At 47.1% G+C, this 18,752-nt stretch overlaps 2 protein-coding genes across 7 annotated transcripts; one reads left to right on the forward strand and one right to left on the reverse strand.

Annotated features, from left to right (window-relative positions):
* Positions 1-153: 153 nt before the first annotated feature.
* LOC126999738 (myogenesis-regulating glycosidase-like) lies at positions 154-15,967 on the reverse strand. 6 transcript variants are annotated; one of them, XM_050862584.1, is made up of 14 exons: positions 15,807-15,967; positions 7,917-8,069; positions 7,559-7,790; positions 6,966-7,125; positions 6,619-6,783; positions 4,998-5,171; positions 4,765-4,860; positions 4,484-4,579; positions 3,191-3,420; positions 2,269-2,426; positions 1,785-1,939; positions 1,315-1,471; positions 946-1,161; positions 154-322 (listed from the first exon to the last, which is right to left on the reverse strand). In XM_050862584.1, exons 1-13 carry the CDS (start codon positions 15,853-15,855, stop codon positions 974-976), a joined length of 2,013 nt encoding a protein of 670 aa, XP_050718541.1. In that variant the 5' UTR covers positions 15,856-15,967; the 3' UTR covers positions 154-322; positions 946-973. The 6 variants fall into 6 exon arrangements, with proteins under 6 accessions (XP_050718541.1, XP_050718542.1, XP_050718544.1 ...); XM_050862585.1 differs by having other exon boundaries at positions 154-384; XM_050862587.1 differs by lacking the exon at positions 154-322 and having other exon boundaries at positions 776-1,161; positions 7,559-7,602; positions 7,633-7,790.
* Positions 4,522-18,636, forward strand: LOC126999743 (uncharacterized). The gene is made up of 5 exons (XM_050862593.1): positions 4,522-4,639; positions 11,326-11,650; positions 14,377-14,532; positions 17,275-17,460; positions 18,110-18,636. The coding sequence occupies exons 2-5, from the start codon at positions 11,500-11,502 to the stop codon at positions 18,328-18,330; spliced, it is 714 nt and encodes a 237-aa protein (XP_050718550.1). The 5' UTR covers positions 4,522-4,639; positions 11,326-11,499; the 3' UTR covers positions 18,331-18,636.
* Positions 18,637-18,752: the final 116 nt, after the last annotated feature.

The raw sequence follows: 18,752 nt of genomic DNA on the forward strand, positions 1-18,752 counted from the left end.
CTGGAATTAATGAGGTAAAAATAGGAGTGAAGAACATCATTCCTTTCTTAATCAAAGGCTAAAAGCTGAGCACCTCACTTCAGCATCATCGTCAGCATCAGTCCGCGTCACCAACAAAACAATGGGGATGGCGGGAAATTCAAACAAAGAAAGGCAAGCAAGCAAGCGGATAGTTTATTTGCTTTTCATTTAGTTTGCCGTAGCTCTTCATCACAGGACAAGCGTATGTATAGGTGACCGCCACGAGCCGCCATTCGTCCCCTGATCATCGTCTTGACCTCCAATCCTGTAGCTCAAGGCACTCGAGGTCATTCAAGATGGACTGCGGGACCCACGTGACCACAGCGCCATCCATCATCGAAGAAAAATAGACGAAGACAAGTGCTCAAGAGACAATTATATCAAAATAATAGTGCAGGTGGCAATAGTCTTCGTGCACTTCGCCCCTATTTCAATACAAATTTATCTTATTGTATGTGTATTTTGTATATTCATTTTAATACAAATTTAATTATTCTATGTGTATTTTTGTATATATTTTTTTTTTACCCTCTCTCACCTACTCTCCGAGATAGCTTTAACTCCTAACTCCAATCTTTTTCCATTCAACCACTCACTCATTTCAGGAAGTTAAAACAGATCATGAGAATTAGAAAACTCTTGTAGGATATATAAAGAGCGAGTTTCAAAATCACCCAAAGAGGATTGTGTAAGGAGTCCTTTTTCCATTCCTTTATTTTCAGCTTTATTTTGATGAAGTGTAAAGTGAAAAGTCTTGTGTCTCTACTGTTTTATTTTTTTTACAGCAGGCAGCTCAAGGGCAAGAAACAAAAACAGCAACAAAAACCCCGCTAGAAGATGCTCCGAGAAAAGAAAAAAGAAAGACAGACCAGAAGAAAGGTCAATTTCGGGTGGGTTTTACTGTCGAAGATTGGCACAAGTTACCTGGGGTGCCCTCCAGCGTGCGAGGTCCCTATGACGTGACCCTGGTGAAGTAGACGATACTACTGAGGGTGATGTCCACGGTGATGGTGGTGGGCCCCGTGACAGTCAGCTCCGTGCCTGCCTGCTGCCACTCTCCAGGCGGCAACACCACGTCCAGGGTGGTGGCATCGGCAGTCACCACAGGCACCGCCAGGAGGTCATCCCCAACAAGGAACTCTGAAGGTGAGAGAGAAGACGCTTATAGGAAGTTATCGTTCAGGTGGTATTATAGAACTCGACCAGGCGTATTAATATCCATCCAAGAGGCAGGACACCAGGCGGAAAGAAAGAGAAGCAGGCGGGGGACACAGGCGAGGGGGAGGCACTCACGCTGGTCCACGGTGAGGCACTCCTCGAGGGTGGGACAGAGCCACCAAGTCGGTCTCATCATTGGTGCCACAGAGGTCGTTGCTTCATCCGCCAGGCTCAGCAGCAGTGGTGTGTACTCCGCGTGCAGCCTCGTCACCTCCCGGCACAGCTCTATCGTCTGTGGGCGCAAGGGGACACGAATGGAGAGGGGCAAAGAACTTGTCATGATCGGAGGTTTGAGAATGCACAGTTGGTGATATTGCGTGGGTTGGAGGGAACCGTTGCCTCAGCTATCGTCATTGTCATCCGGTGTTTAAGAGGACTCAGGGCTTGTCAGGGTCGGCGTGAGGATACCAGGGAGGTTTAAGAGGGAGGAAGAGGGGACACATGCCTATCAAGAAGGTACAGTTGATGGGTAGTGAGTAGGTATCGCCATTGCCATCCAGGAATATTCAGGGTTGTCGCTCCCCTTTGGCTGCTCCCGAACTCACCTCGTCATCGTAGTTCCAGGGGAGGATGGAGAACTGGATGGCCGGCATGAACGCGTTGGCTTGGGCCCACCTCACGAAGAGCTCCTTGCTTGGACTAATCCCATATGCGTTGCCGCCCACCATGTCCGGCAGCACAAAGGGATAGCCCAGGATCCCTTGCAGGAGAGGCACATTAGAACGTCGACCTCATCAGTGGTTATTGTTTGTCGGAGAAGTGAGTTTATGCGCCCAAGGACACACACGTTTAACAAGGCATTCGTAGGAGTTGTGGGGGCATTTCCACTAAAAGTTTTATGACCCTGGTAGTTGTTTGACAAAGACTCTGTACCGTGAACGTAAAACGGCACTCATGAGAACACGTTTCATCTCCTAATTGGCCTTTGGAAATCATTGATGTGAGAGGCGGAAGCGTCTAAGAACATTGACCAAATTCGAACTCCTACACGCATTATATATAGACGTGTTGTATGCCTACCGCACTAACCTGAGTGTAGCAGCGAGGGGACGAGCGTGCTGATGCCGTTGAAGTAGCCCCAGATGGAGTCCTTGTCGAGCATCCTGACGAAGATAGCGTGGCGTTGCGAGCCGCGGCCCACTCTTGTCTCCACCATGTTCCCGAACTGGGCCACCGACTCGACGTACCTGCGAGACAACACAGATTTAAATAGGCTTACATAGATTTACATAGCTATTCAGATCACGCAGCCTCTATGGTCCAGACTAGAGCCCGTATTTTTAAACATATCGGATCATCAGTTCCCCGTTTGAAAAGCCTCTCTCTCTGGGCTTTTTATGGACTGTTTTGTGATCCTGGTGATTGTTTTACACGGCTTCCGCATCGTGAATACCCAGTTAGGACGCCTCTCCTCCCGAAATAATTGATCTCTCTTTCGGCCACCTCTTTTGATTCTTTTTATCGGAGCAGCGAGTAGCGGGCTTTTTTTTTTATTATTGTTTCCTTTTTTGTGTGCCCTTGAGCTGTCTCCTTTGTTGTAAAAAAAAAAAAAGTGAAAACCCGGTAATCTTCTCCGTGGCCTTGGGAAATAGTCGTAAGGGAGGCCGATACACTTAGTAATATGGGCCTAGGTGGTTTGTCCTTTAACCCGTCCGCTGCGATTGGCACGGATTTGGCCTTCACTGGTAGCCTGATAACATATACTCCCAGGTCTTTCTCTGCCTCTGTGGTGGATAGTGGAGTGTTTCCCATGTGGTACTGATATACTGGATATCCCCTCCCAAGGTGCAGGACTTTACATTTTCTTCATTGACTTCCAGCAGCCACTTTTTGCTCCACTCCTGTAGCTTGGTGAGGTCTTCTGGTAGGGGGTCCGCAGCCAAGGGGTTAAACAATGATACCACAACAAAAAACAACTTGCCTAATAATAAAACCAAGATATCTGGCTTACTTGTAGGTGAAAAAATTGGGCCAGAGCCGTTCGTCCACCCCCAGCGTGTAGTTCTCAGGCAGCCAAGAGGTCTCGCCCGCGTCAAACTTGAAGCTGTCGATGCCGGTCTGTTGCTGCAGGTCCAGGATGCGCTGCAGCCACCACGACCTCGCATCCTCGTTGGTGAAGTCCACGGCACCAGCGGAATTGCCCTGCCACCAATGCGTCAGCTGGGTGGTGCCGGTGCTGTCCTGAAGGGGAGATCCACCGATAAGACCAAAAGGATGAGGGTCATATTCTGCGTTTCAAGGCTCACCCACCCACATTTGATAAGGCTTTCGTAAGAGTTGTGGGTATTTCTATGGGTAGATTTATGACCCTGGTGGTAATATGACAATGCTCCTGTACCATGAACGTGAAAAAAACACTCATGGGAACCTTTCTGATAACCTTTGTGGCATTTGAAAATATTTGTTGTGAGAGGAGGGAGCGTCTGAGAATACCACCCTGAAGCTCTTCGAAGTGACCATAGTCGGTTCCACGAGAGCTGGCGGGCGTAATCCTTCAGGGGTGGACTCCCGGACTTGGTATCATTGCTTGGGTGATGGTACTGATAATTTAAAGTGGTAGCAGAGAGCGAGAGATAGTAGGCCATGTCACTGCAGGTTAGATCTATAGTAAACATTAAACAACAGCCAATGAGCGACGCAAGAGACCGTCACCCAAGCAATGATGCCAAGTCCTCGTGAAACCGATTTTTAGAAGGTTGGTATCATCGAGGAGAATGAGATTAAGATAAATGGTTGAAAGAAAGGGATATCAAAGGAATAGTCTAGGAAGTTGATTAGTGGTTTTCTGAGTGCTATACGGATCTCTTCAAAGTGTTTTTAAAAGGTTTCTATCATTGAGGTGAGTAAGATTAAGATAAATGTTCAGAAAAAAAGAGATATAAAAAGGCATAGCATAGCAAGGGAATTATAGTGAATGAGACGGATTAGTGAGAGAGAATGACGTCAAAAGAATAGTTCACCACGACAACTAGTAAATGAGACTAAGATATTCACAAGAGAAGAAGATTAAAAGGATAGCACAGCAAGGTATAACTATCGTCCTCGTGCACTTAATTCGTCCAGAAGCCCCGCCCAGTCCCTCATCCACTCCACGGTAACATTGGCTCCTAGCCCCAACCTCCTTTCACCCGACCAATCAACTTCTTTAGCTATTGACGAGGGGGCGGGGCTTCAGGGCCAGTTAGTGTACGGTGGCTATGGTGATACTGGTCTTGCGGTATGGAGGGCGTGTCAGTCTGCTCACCTTGATCAAGTATCCCTGCTGGTCTGCGTAGGTGAAGGCTGGACAGTCGTCGTTGATAAAGGGGTGGATCCAGAGCGTGACGCGGAAGCCCTCGCTCTGTGCCGTTCAGGGAGACACGAAGAACATAGACCAGTGATCGGTGTTGGGTGGTGTCAGGTAATGAGTATAAAGATCACCTGTTGCTTGTCTGTCTGAGTGAGTATAGTATTGGTGGATGGTAGTTAGTTAGTTAATCAGTTAGTTAGTTAGGTAGGTAGTTAGGTAGTATGTGTGTGGCTTACATGCAGCTGATCCACCAAGCCTTTCGGGTCGGGGAATCGCTCCGGGTTGAACACAGCCTCACCATAACACGTTTCCCAGTTGTCATCGATCTCCACCTGCCATAAAACCAATGTTACGGACAGACTTCATGCCTTCCTGCCCTCTATAACTAATCAGACACTCCTCGCCTTCACCCTCCTGCCTGGCCCCGGTAATCACATCCTTGCTCGTCCTCGCGGCCTCGTGCACACACCTGGCTGTTGTTGAAGCCGAACTCGGTGATGGACCGCGCAAGTTCGAGCACTCTGGAGTCGTTGACAGCGGCGTGGTACTCTGCCCACGTGGACCAGACCGGGTCGCGGATCATACGGGCGTCCGGCGGGCCATCGGGGAGCGAGAAGAACTTGGGGAAGGTCGCCTCGTGGACCTGTGGCGGGAAGAGGAGGTGTTGGAGATGTGACAGCGGGGAACGAGGATAACTTTGGGAAGGGGAGAAGAGGTGTTACAGATGTGACAGCGGGGAATGAGGATAACTTTGGGAAGGGGAGAAGAGGTGTTATAGATGTGACAGCGGGGAACGAGAAGAGTTGTTGGAGATTTGACATTGGTGGACTTTTTTTTTATTCTACAGAAAAGGAGGCAGCTTACGGACGCAATAAATAAATAAACAAACAAATAACAAAGGAGCCCATAACGACGCTTCTCCCGCAAATAATATTAAAGTTGAAGAGTCCTAAAGAGTGTCCAGAGTCATTTGCAGATGTGTCTTGGCGGAGCACCTCAGTGAATACCGATCCTACTGGTCACTGTGATAAAACTGGACATAAATAAAATCTGAAATGGCCATGGAACGAGGCTATGAGGTTGGCAGCTTCAGAAGGCAATGAAATACGACTCATTAAAGTGAAATGTTGACCTCGTGACTGACTCTTGGCAGCAGAATGCATGAAATGTGGAAGCCGTCACAAAATCAATGAGACCCGTGGCAGAGAGAAAGGAGAGTATTAAAGACACTTCACTTGGTATTGAACTCTCTTCTTGGCTCTCGTTCTATTTTCTTTTGTTGGGAGCAGCGTCTAATGGGCTTTATTGTTGCTGTTTTTGTGTCTTGCCCTTGAACTGCCTCCCTTGCTGAAGAGAAAGAATAAGGTGATGGCGCTCAGGCCCCCCTCACCTCGTCCACGTCTCCCTCCCTCCCTCTTCACTCACTCGTCCTTTCCACCTAGTCTTCTCCCCTGCTCTTTCCCTTCCTTATTACCTCCGTGCTTCCTCCCATCCTCTCTCCTGTCCCTCACCTCGTCCACGTCTCCCTCCCTCCCTCTTCACTCACTCGTCCTTTCCACCTCGTCTTCTCCCCTGCTCTTTCCCTTCCTTATTACCTCCGTGCTTCCTCCCATCCTCTCTCCTGTCCCTTATCTCGTCCACGTCGCCTTCCCTCCCTCTTCATTCACTCGTCCTTTCCACCTCGTCTTCTCCCCTGCTCTTTCACTTCCTTAATACCTCCATGCTTCCTCCCATCCTCTCTCCTGTCCTTCATCTCGTTCACCTCGTCCACGTCTCCCTTCCTCCCTCTTCATTCACTCGTCCTTTCCACCTCGTCTTCTCCCCTGCTCTTTCCCTTCCTTAATACCTCCATGCTTCCTCCCATCCTCTCTCCTGTCCCTCATCTCGTTCACCTCATCCACGTCTTCTCTCCCTTCCTCCTTTACCCTCCTATAAAGCGTAACTAATCGGGCAGTCAGGGCGTTTCTTCGGGCAAGCGCCAGCACCGATCGGGACCAGTTAAGAACATGAGAACATAAGAACGTAAGGAGTCTGCAAGAGGCCGGTAGGTCTATGCAGGGCAGCTCCTGTAAACCTATGGGACCACTCACCTGCCTCACGTCGTCGGCGGTACAGAGGAAGTAGGTGAGGGTGAGGGGCGTGCCCGGGGCGGCCACGAAGGGAGCGTCGTGGCGGGCGGACAGACACAGCTCGTCCGCCGTCTCGTCGCCGTCGGTGTCCGGGACGCTCAGGAACAGCGGCGTCTCCTCCTCCACCTTCAACATGACACGATACGACAGAGAGAGAGAGAGAGAGAGAGAAGAGAAGAGAGAGAGAGAAAAGAGAGAAAAAGAGAGAGATGGATACGACACGTCAATAAGTCCCAGCCTACCTTTCCCCTGCTGCCAATCATATAACAATTAAGTTAACAATCACAAAGTCTCGCCGGCAGCCTCACCCGCACCGCCACGCCCTGCGACGAAACCCAGTACGCCTCCGTCACGCCGCCGTACCACATGAGGCGTTTCTGCAGCATGTCAGCTGTCACGTAGGCCGTCTCCTCGCGCGGCTGCTTCTCGATCGGCCACGGCTGATATATCTGCTGCCCGCCGCCGAACCTGTGGCGTGGAGGAACTCATTTCAACTATTTCGCTTCATTAGTGAGATCAGAAAACTCGATGCTGAGGGCCTGAGACGCCAGCCATAAAGTTACATCATATGAATCAATGGGGGTAGACGCCAGGGTGCGTTGCCTCGCCCACCCTGCGACACCATCCCCGGGGTCCTCAGAACAAGTCTCCATGTAGACACCTCCATCGACCCGCTCTGGTCATGATATTTGCGGGCGCCCCCTCGGCCTCCCCGCACTCGGGATTGTCTCTTATAGAAACAACCCAGTGAGCAACGTCAATTTATGTAAGGCTGAGGATCTCCCCCCTTCCTGAACACAGGGGTCCCGTAGGCTTTGCCCTGCACCCGTCCTAGGAGGCAGGGTCACCAAGGGAGATTGATTAGCCCAGTCCCACACCCAGACCCCCGGCGTCCACCCACCAGTGTCCCTCCAGCAGCACACAGTCCTTCAGCTCCGACAGGCTGCCGTTGCCGCCGCCGCCGTCACCGCCGCCGCCGTCACCGCCGCTGGTCCAGGCAACCTTCTGGCAGTGGTCCTCGGTCGTCACCACCACTCGCGCCACGCCGAAGTCGAGGCAGGAGTCGCCCTCGCCACACGGAGTCCCTTCCGCGCCTTCGGGCAGCGTGAGGCCCCAGTTCACATGGGCTTCTCCTGTAGAAGGCGTGAGGTATAAGACCGGCGGGGGGGTGAGTGGTGCACCAACACTATCATCGTTTACAGCACAACATTAGCCTGCTGTTACTCAGCGCGGGGGTGACGCAGGGAAGAGGGAGGCACCTTTGGGGTGGACGAGGTGCAGGGTGTGGTGTGCGTCCAGCGTCAGGGTGTTGTGGGGGGCGTTGGGCACACTCAGGAGGGGCTCACACACCCCGCCCGTCACCAGCACAGCCACGAGCCCAGCCACCCACGGCAGGCAGCACCGCATCTTAGCTGGGGATGCAGGAAGGATAAATAGATCGTTAGTATCGGCCGAGACCTTCAGGAAACATGAAATTGTGCTACCGTGCCGCGTTTCCTGCCTGGACTCACCTCCGTGCCCGCTCATCGTGCCCGGCCGAGTGAGGGGTATGTTAGCCGGATTGTAAGAGGCACATTGCTCCCAGGCTACTTCAGATGGCTCGCCTCATGCACAGCCTTCTCTTCCCAGGACTATCTCGGCACAGTGAAAACACAACGCTGGCGGTCACCTCGCGTCCCTTCGCCTCCTCCTCCTCCTTTTCCTTTTTTTTTCCCTTCTTGTTCTTGTTTTTGTTTTGTTTATGTTCTAGTTTTTTTTTCTTGTTCTTCTTTTTCCTCCTGCTACTTCATTCTCTCATTCATTCGCATTCTTTCTCTTATTCTCTCATTCTTTCTCACCCTCTCCACCCTACCTCCCTTCCCCCCTTCTCACCTGCCCTTCTTCACAGGTATAAATCATCTAATCAGGAACACGCGTGAGAAAGGGACACGTGTTGCCCTTTGTGTGTGTGTGTGTGTGTGTGTGTGTGTGTGTGATCCCCCCCTCCCCCCTTAATCATGGCCTTTCTTATATACACATTTTATTTAGCCTACTACCTTGTCCCTCCTTTCCTCCTTTCCTCTTTTCCTCCCTCTCTCCTTCCTCCTTCCCTCGGTCATAAATCTCTCTCACCTACGATCATTTTTTTCTTATTGTGATTCTTTTCTTTTCCTTCTTCTTTTTTTATAGTTCCTGGATAGACTCGATTTGATTCTACTGTTTAGATTTGATGATACTGTTGTAGAAAGGATTTACACTCCCTCTTCCTCCTCTTCCTCTTTCTTCTCTTTTCTTTTTCCTCTTCTTTTTCTTCTTCTCCGTGTCTGACATCCTCCTCCTCCTCCTTCTTCTCCCTCCGTTTCTAACATTCTCTTCCTCTTTCTCCTCCTTCTCCTTTTCTCTCTGTTTGACCTCCTCCTTCTCCTCCTCCTCCTCCTTCTTCTCCTACTTAGTCTCTTCTCTCCTCTTCTCTTCTCCTCCGTTTCTTACATGTCTCCTCCTCCTCCTACTACTACTACTACTGCTACTTCTTCTTCCCTCCTCCTCCTCCTCCTCCTCCTCTCACCCGTATGAATGTTCGTACAATTAAGGTTATTACTCCATAAATAAGAGAGCAAGAACAGCAGGCGAGGTGCTGACAAATAGTGCAGTGATTGTGTACTTGCTTGTCTACTAACCTATCTATCTATCTATCTATCTATCTATCTACCTCTCTCTTCATTCTCTCATTCTTTATCTCGTTTTCATTCTCGTTCATTCTCTCATTCTTTCCTTCTCTTATTCTCTCATTTTTATTCTCGTTCATTCTCTCATTCTTTCCTTCTCTTATTCTCTCATTTTCATTCTCTCTCTCTCTCGTTCATTATATTCTCTCTCTCTCTCTCTCTCTCTCTCTCTCTCTCTCTCTCTCTCTCTCTCTCTCTCTCTCTCTCTCTCTCTCTCTCTCTCTCTCTCTATTCTTTCATTCTCTTTCGTTCTTTCTCTCATTCATTCTCTTATTCTCTCATTTTCATTCTCCCTCTTTCATTCTTTTTCTCTCTCATTCATCCTCTCATTCTATTTAATTCTCTTTTCATTCTTTTCACTCATTCTCATTTTCTTTTCGTTCTTCCTCTCTCTCATTCATCATCATCTTACTCTCTCGTTTTCATTCTCTCTCACTGTCTTCATTCTCATTCTCTTTTCATTCTTTTCACTCATTCTCATTCTCTTCTCATTCTTTTCACTCATTCTCATTCTCTTTTCATTCTTCCTCTCTCTCATTCATCATCTTACTCTCTCATTTTCATTCTCTCTCACTCTCTTCATTCTCATTCTCTTCTCATTCTCACCTACCAACCAAGTGTCACCTACCTAACCTGTCTACTTCCCTATACTTACTTAAACTACCTACCTTCCAATCTACCTATTTACGTTACTACCAAGTGCTTACCTACCTACACACACACACACACACACACACACACACACCTTGATACTCTCAATAAACTGCATGCGATGTCTGTTGTGTTCCAAGGCACTTCGTTGTTAAGATTAATGGTTCCTGCTAACTTAATTTTCTGCCTGCATGCAAACCTCACGGATGTCCCCCTGTGCTGGTTTTAATGCCTGGTTGTTGTGAATAATAGATGTATATGTATGTGTGTGTGTGTGTGTGTGTTAGCGGGAGAAGTGACCCCATTGCTATTTTTATTATTATTATTATTATTATTATTATTATTATTATTATTATTATTATTATTATTATGGTATATCAGCTTGGTGTTGTTATGGTGTTCTTCTTGTTGTTAGTTTTTTGTTTTTTCTTGTTTTTTTTTGTTGTCGTCGTTGCTGCTGTTGTTTTTCTTCTTCCTCTACTTTTTGTTTTTATGATCTTCTTTTTTCTTCTTCTTTTTCTTCTTGTTTCCTCTCTCTTTGTCATTCTTTTCTCTCTCTGCGGTGGCTGAGTGGTTAGCGTACCGGCCTCGCGTTTGGTGCGTTGTCCATGATGTGGGTTCTAATCCGCCACTAACCACCTGGGATTTTTCAGTCACCGCCGAGTGGCTTAAGACTACCCACATGCTGTCCTGAAGACCACCCATCAACCCGGACTCTAGAAGAAGCTGTACGGCGCAAATGAAATCAAGAATGAGCTCCGGGGGGCAGCATGAGCCAGTAATATTGGCGCCACTATAAACAATTGCCTGCGCCATGATGGGCTCGGGCCGACCATCAGGCCCATATAAAATAGCCTACCGGCGCTATAGGCCACATGTAAAAAAAAATCTCTCTCTCTCTCTCTCTCTCTCTCTTCGTTAATTACTTAGTCAATGGCGTCATGGTCACTCGCTGTACACAAACACTCAAGGCGCTAAATGACCCGCTTTCTCACCTTTTTCCTCTCTTGTGTATTCGTCGTCGCCTAAGAAACTAACGCTACTGCCCACTATCTCTTCCTCTTTTTATTACTTTCATGAATTTAATATGTGCGTAGCCCTCCGCCCTCCGTCCCTCCGCCAGTGTAATACGTCAGCGCGGGGGTTAGTAGACACATGGCACGGTATGGTTGGTGTAGCTATTCGAAGCCTCAGGAGTCTGTACCAGAGGCTTGGGGTGTGTGTACGTGCGTTCCCGTCTCTCGTGTCTCTCGCTCCCTCCTTCTCCGATGCAGTGACAAAGTGTATACAAGGTCATCTTTTTCATTTTCAGGGTCTCGTGTGAGTTCAAGTGGATGACGGAAAGTGGAGGTTGGCTATACAGTAACAGACAACCACCGAAAGAGATTCAAAAGAAGCCCGGACGAAGACACAGCCAAAACAAAAGCCGATAACACCCTCTTGAAACCCGATAACACCAGCTTGGAACCTATTACTAGCTGCCGAGATGAGGGTGTTGATAGTGGTGGCGGCTGTGGTGATGGTGGTGTGCCAAGATCAAATCCCCGTCACTAAAAACCCCGACAGGATGATGCTGAGTTTGGGCAAGGCAATTCCTGAAAGTTACAAGTACTCCAGTGAGACAAGGCCCAACAGATGTAAGGATGAATCACCGTCGGCAGATTATCGTACTCAGAGCCTCGTATTTACCGGTTTCTGCCCCATAACTATTGCCAAGAAACATAAATAATTGACCACTTTAACGTTAACTATATACCACTTATATACTGACTTATCTTTCGGCCACCTCTTTGGATTCTTTTATTTTTTATTAATGTTTACTTTTTTGTGCCCTTGAGCTGTCTCCTTTGCTGTAAAAAAAAAAAAAAAAAAAAATACCAAGCCAGTTATTGGGTTGGGGGAAACAGTTTTGGGGTTGGAAATCAGCAAACATAAAAGGTGACATGATTTACATAGATTTACTCTTCCTTCCCCAGCGCCATAAAATAGGAGATCGTGACCACCTTCATCACAGGCCGCACCATGTTGTTACCAGGATTGACTGAATGATGTTTTATTGTTGCAAAAGGGAGGAACTTGAGAACCGCGCTGAATTCAAATTAATGGTGATATACAGTTGTGTTTTTTTGTGTTTTGGGTATCGTCAGGATCTCAAAGAAGTACCTATACTAAACCTATAATATAAAAGAAGTACCTATATAGAGAAAACACACACAGAAAAAAAAATTATTGTATCAGGATCAATTTGAATTTCGCGCGTCTCCTCTGGTAGCAACATGGCGCCTGTGAGGATGTTGGCCAGACTCCCTATTCTACATCTCTGATCTTACCCATCCTCTTATGTTACGCACGGTAGTCTACATATCACGTGGTTGCCCTTTGTGCTGTGTTCCCAGTGGCGGCTTGACTCAAATGGCCTGCTTGTTCTTTTATAGTGAGACCAGATTTTGTAGTGAGACCAGCAGATTTTATAGTGAGACTCCCGCGGTTCCTTTCCTCCCCGCCGCCCTGCCACTCCGTCCCAACAACTATCTCTTCTCATATGTTACCTTTTTAGCTAACATATGAGAGTAAAGGATATGTGTTGGGGCTGTGTGGCAGAGCGGCGAGGAGGAGAGGACCCGCTTTGTATGAGAACATGAACTATATAGATCATTGCTAGCCTAGCCGACCTCACGGAAACAATACGAGTAACAAAAGATAATCGCTAACCTGACGTAGTTTCTTTGATTGGTCGTCAATGCATTATAACCCGTATGATACATATTTCGAAAGTCTATGTAAAGCCAGTATTCTCAAACGCTTTCGCTCTTGCAACAGATCTTTCCAAAGTCAACATAGTAGTTTATAACCGGGTTCTCAAATGTTTTTTTCTTACAGTCATGGTGCAGAAGGGTCATCCATTAAACTACCCCTGGAAACGCTCAAACCTCCTACGAAAGCCTTGTCAGCTATTTCCAGAGGCCAAAAGAAGGATCAGTCGGGTTCCAATGAGTGTTCTTAATTCACATTCAGGGTCATTAAACTACCCCAAGAAATGCTCAAAACTCATACGAAAGCCTTGTCAACTATTTCCAAAAGCAAAGAGGAAGATAAGTCGGGTTCAAATGAGTGTTCTTAATTCATATTCATGGTGCAGAAGCCTTGTTGAACTATCACTAGACTCATAAAACTACCCATGGAAATACTGACAGAACCTCCACGAAAGCCTTGTCAACTATTTCCAAAAGCCAAAAGGAAGATAAGTCGGGTTGAAATGAGTGTTCTTGATTCATATTCATGGTGCAGAAGCCTTGTTGAACTATCACTAGACTCATAAAACTACCCATGGAAATACTGACAGAACCTCCACGAAAGCCTTGTCAACTATTTCCAAAAGCCAAAAGGAAGATAAGTCGGGTTGAAATGAGTGTTCTTGATTCATATTCATGGTGCAAAAGCCTTGTTGAACTATCACTAGACTCATAAAACTACCCATGGAAATACTGACAGAACCTCCACGAAAGCCTTGTCATCTATTTCCAAAAGCCAAAAGGAAGATCAGTCGGGTTCAAATGAGTGTTCTTAATTCTGAACTATCACTAGACTCATAAAACTACCCATGGAAATACTGACAGAACCTCCGAAAGCCTTGTCAACCATTTCCAAAAGCCAAAAGGAAGATCAGTCGGGTTCAAATGAGTGTTCTTAATTCATATTCATGGTGCAGAAACCTTGTTGAACTATCACTAGACTCATAAAACTACCCATGGAAATACTGACAGAACCTCCACGAAAGCCTTGTCATCTATTTCCAAAAGCCAAAAGGAAGATCAGTCGGGTTCAAATGAGTGTTCTTAATTCATATTCATGGTGCAGAAGCCTTGTTGAACTATCACTAGACTCATAAAACTACCCATGGAAATACTGACAGAACCTCCACGAAAGCCTTGTCATCTATTTCCAAAAGCCAAAAGGAAGATCAGTCGGGTTCCAGTGAGTGTTCTTAATTCACATTCAGAGTGTAGAAGGCTTGTTGAACTATCACTAGACTCATAAAACTACCCATGGAAATACTGACAGAACCTCCACGAAAGCTTTATCAAAGGTTTGTGGCCTCGAGAAGGAGTTATTGTGAGACCTGAAAGTATTTAAGAATACAGGCCTCTCTTTTATGGGTACACGTATTTGACAAGGCTTTCGAAGGAGTTTTGGGAATTTCCACGGGTAGTTTAATAACCCTGGTGGCAGTGTGACCCTTCTTCTGTTGGGTGTGTAAGCCCCAAGATGTTTGAGAATTAGGCCTAATAAATCTGACCGTCTATCTCTCTCTCTCTATTTATCTATCTGTCTGTCTGTCTATATCTTTCTCTCCTTCCATCAGGCACTTGTAAGGTCATCTGCGCAACGGATCCGAGGTGCATCGCTTTCTCCGCTATTCGCGATGACACCGGCAAAGCTACCTGCACCTTCAGCAAAATTGCCCCTGACGGCATGGAGCTCGAGGACAAGACCGGCTCGATTTACGGCTTCAAACTAGGTATGGACCCTAAAAAGAACCCTTTACTTTCCTTACTCTTCGATACAGACAGCAGTCGGTATTGTCAGATGCTTCCTCCTCTCACATCAACTACTTCCACAGGCCAAAAGGGAAATTAATCGGGTTCTAATGAGTGTTTCCTTAGGTTCTTGGCACAGAGGAAGGCTCAAATTACCACCAGGGTCATTTAATTACCCCTGGAAATGTCTGAAACTCCTATGAAAACTTTGTTAAATATGTGAACTTGGGCGCCGAAATGTTTCGGAGGTCGTCGGGAGTTTAGCCTTTGTAACGGCTCATCAACAGCAAAGGAAAAGAGAGTGAGGAGAGATGGGCAAAGAAAATACTGCAAGAAAGTGGAAAAAAGTCCACCTGGGGGAAAGAGTTAGAGAGGTGGAAAAGGAGAGAACACCTGAGGGAAGAGTGGAATGAAATGGAGATCAGGGATGTGAAGAAGGCAGTAGAAAGGAACGGACAAGTCAAATGGCAGGAAGGAATGAGTGGCAAGTCAACGCTAAAATGGTACAGTAGGAAACAGAAACCAGAGGGAATACACTGGCATGTAGGAGACTGGGGGAGCAAACTATTGTTTAAAGCAAGAACAGGAACCCTGGAGGTAAACGGCAGGAACAGGGACGGGGGAAACCTGTAGCTGTAGGAACAGGGCAGATAGAAACAGTAGAACACCTAATAGTGGAATGCAGCAACTATGAGAGGCAGAGAGGGGAGTTGGTGGCAGGAGTAGTGATGGTAATAGGCGGAGAGGAGTGGGCTAGGAGACTAGAGGAGGAAAACGGGGCAATCTGCACGGTGTAGGGGCTGTATGGAGACAAAAAGGAAACGGAAAGAAGAATGGTTAAGTTGGCAAAAGTGTTCCTCGCGCAGTGCTGGGAAAAAAGGGCACAAATGTCTGCATAAGTGAATATAAGTGGCTTTATTTCAGGTTAGAAAATAACATAACGCTGAAAAGAAAGTAGTGTGAATAAGAAGGGAGGAACGAGAGGAGGAGGACCTAAGAAGCGATACAAAGCGTTACAGGTCAAAAGAAGAAGAAGAAGAGGAACATGCCATCCCGACCCCCAGGCAATACATAATGTTCGGAGCGCCTTGAGGAGTCGCCAGACAGTTAACAGACGCATTCGTGGGCATCCCATGAGTAATCACAGTCCTTGGAGCCCCCTTAACAGGCACCATGTCCTCTCCACGAAAGCCCTACGTGACCAGCCGATCATAGACAGGCTCATTGTCCACCGTGATGTATGGAACGTTCCTACCTTCTTTGAACAGCGGATTGGCCTCTGGGTGCCGTTCAGGCAGGGCCATTGACCATAGATGCTTGGCAGCAGTCGTCTACTGTTGTGTTGTGAGGGGCCATAACAAACTCTGTCTCTTCCTTCGCAACGGGGCCCGAGGGTCGGGGACAACATCGCAGCCTTCCATCACCGTCGTCTCCATCGCACCGTTCCCCTCCCCCCTCCCGCCCTCTTGGAGAAGGGTCACCATCAGGTGGCAAGGCCGGCACGTTTGGGAGGAGTTTCTTGTTACTATACTTTACCCATGACAGCGGTTGGGTCCCGAGGTGCAGCTGTTGTCCCAGGATCTGTATCGTTACTGCACCTGCTTTCCCCTGAGGTAGGGCTGCAGGAGCGCTCCCTAGCTTCCCTTCCAGAGCATGAGTAGCCGTGCTCGTGAGATACGATCCGGCTGGAACGGGCAAGGCGCTGTTTACGAGTTCTGGGACTCCTAAATTCCGTAAGTAGAGAGGGCACGTTCGCACAGCCGACCCTTGCGCGGGTAGCAGGCGAACTGCTGTTTCTTCTTATCTTTATATGACTGTTTCTTGTCTTCCACTCGAATAATCAAACCGGTTTTCTTTTAGTGTTTCTTGTCTTCCAGTCGAATAATCAAACTGCTTTTCTTTTAGTATTCTTGATCGTTTTTTCCCACAATTGTGATATGAATCTTTCTTGTATCGTTGTCTCCATGCCTTGGTTGTAGGAGAATATATGTCTGCAGGGTCCGTGTTCTAAAACATTTGGATTTCGGCCCTCACAACAAGTATTTCCAAAGGCCACAGAGGAAGGTGACAAAGCTCTACTATTCTATGGCTCTGAGGGACTGTAAGCGACATATTCCCTGTTGTTTCTCTTTCCCAGGGAAGCTCAACAGCAGCCTCGAGGTCTTGGAGGACACGGATGGTGGACAAACTTTTCAATTCTATGGCTTCGAGGAACTGTAAGCTACGTATTCCCCTTTCTTTCTCTTCCCCAGTAGGGTCGGGGTCGAGGAGGAGTCGAAAGGTGGCCAGCTCTTCTATTCTTTGGCTTCGAGGGACTGTAAGCTACATATTCGGGGTCTTGGGGAAGTCGAAGTGTGGCCAAACTCTTCTATTCTTTGGCTTCGAGGGACTGTAAGCTACATATCCGGGGTCTTGGGGAAGTCGAAGTGTGGCCAAACTCTTCTATTCTTTGGCTTCGAAGGACTGTAAGCTCCATATCCGGGGTCTTGGGGAAGTCGAAGTGTGGCCAAACTCTTCTGTTCTTTGGCTTCGAGGGACTGTAAGCTCCATATCCGGGGTCTTGGGGAAGTCGAAGTGTGGCCAAACTCTTCTATTCTTTGGCTTCGAGGGACTGTAAGCTCCATATCCGGGGTCTTGGGGAAGTCGAAGTGTGGCCAAACTCTTCTGTTCTTTGGCTTCGAGGGACTGTAAGCTACATATTCCCCGTTCTTTTTCTTCTCCAGGCAGCCTCAACAGCTCCGTCCAGGTTTTGGAGGACACGGATGGGGCAGTGTACTTCTTGCCTCCAGAAACTCGTACCTTCGAGGAGTGCAAAAAATTCTGCGCCCAGGTTCCGGGCTTCCACCTCCTTATGATGAAGTCGGAGTGGCAGTTCTCACGTCTCCCCTACTTCGTTCAAATTGCTAAACGTAACTACCCTGTTGGATTGAGTTGATGCTATGATACCTGTTAATAGTGTTGTAATAGTTGTTGTTTCGTTGTTTTCATTATCATTAACAAGAATTTCATTTCTCTTTTTCTTTTCACAATAATTTAATCTTTCTTCGTTCCTGGTTTACATATTCCTTTCATTGCCTCCTTCCCTACCCTTCCTCTGCCTCAATTTCCCTCCCTTCCATTCTTTTCCTTCACTTTTCTTCTCTTCCCTTTCTTCCCGTCTATTTTCTTCCATCCCTTCTCTTTCTTTATTGCAATTTCCCATCAGCCCATTTCTTCTTTCCCTTCAGTTTCCCTCCCTTGCACTCCTCTCCTTTACTTTCTCTCCCTTCCCTTCCTCCACTTCGATCTCCTGCCTTCCCTTCCCCTCCTCCCTTCCTTCCCCTCCTTCAGTTTCCCTCGGTTCCTCCCCTTCCCTCACCTAAGGTCATAAGGAGACTACAAGAAGCTCACCAAATTCTCTTTCCGTCCATAAATGCATCTAATCTCCATTTAAAGATTTCAGTCATGTTTGCCTCCACTTCATACCTACTCAGTTTGCTACACTCATCTACCACTCTGTTCGTGTCCCTTCCTTCCCTCTTCCACGTCCATTCCCTTATCCTTCTTTGGTTCTTGCAGAGGGATACGTTAACCTCAGGAGGACAAGTGATAATAGGTTGGAATGGGGGGACGGCAGAATCGTGACCGTCGACGAAAAACAAAAGTACGTCAGCGACACGAACGAAACCTCCAAAACTTACTTCCAGTTGCTTTCTGACAAAATCTCGTACATAGACGACGATACATCAATGCCTAATCGAAAAGGGATTTGTCAAGGATCTATTCACAATGGCTATTGAACACTTATGCTGACATCACCCCCTATGACACACACACACACACACACACACACACACACTACGAACAAGGAAGGAAGAAACTAAGGAAGAAACTAAGGAAAAAAGGAGAGATTGTTACCCTGATATTTCTCAGTGAACAATTATATACTAGAAACAAGAGCATAAATAGTAATAAAAATAGTGATCCTTACCTACACATATATAGATAAGGGTTTAATTAATTGGCTATCTAGTATTAACATTGATTCACTGTATATTCCTTATGCTAGACTTGCTTGCTAATTTTGCTGGTTTATATATAGAGATACCAGTATCATTATTATTATTATTATTACTATTAGAGAGAGAGAGAGAGAGAGAGAGAGAGAGTCTATTGCAGCACTAACTTATGTATTTTTCTTACGCACGACTTGCAGAATAAT

Source organism: Eriocheir sinensis, chromosome 17, assembly GCF_024679095.1.
Source record: "Eriocheir sinensis breed Jianghai 21 chromosome 17, ASM2467909v1, whole genome shotgun sequence".
Classification (NCBI taxonomy): Eukaryota; Metazoa; Arthropoda; class Malacostraca; order Decapoda; family Varunidae; genus Eriocheir; species Eriocheir sinensis.

Coding starts and splice junctions, on each gene's coding strand:
- LOC126999743 (XM_050862593.1), top strand. CDS start 11,500: ATGAGGGTGTTGATAGTGGTGGCGGCTGTGGTGATGGTGGTGTGCCAA. Junction 11,651..14,376: donor TGAGACAAGGCCCAACAGAT/GTAAGGATGAAT, acceptor TCCTTCCATCAG/GCACTTGTAAGGTCATCTGC. Junction 17,461..18,109: donor CTTCGTTCAAATTGCTAAAC/GTAACTACCCTG, acceptor TGGTTCTTGCAG/AGGGATACGTTAACCTCAGG.
- LOC126999738 (XM_050862584.1), bottom strand. CDS start 15,855: ATGGCCCTGCCTGAACGGCACCCAGAGGCCAATCCGCTGTTCAAAGAA. Junction 5,172..6,618: donor CCGCCGACGACGTGAGGCAG/GTGAGTGGTCCC, acceptor TTCCCGCCACAG/GTCCACGAGGCGACCTTCCC. Junction 3,421..4,483: donor AGCAGGGATACTTGATCAAG/GTGAGCAGACTG, acceptor TCTCCCCTTCAG/GACAGCACCGGCACCACCCA.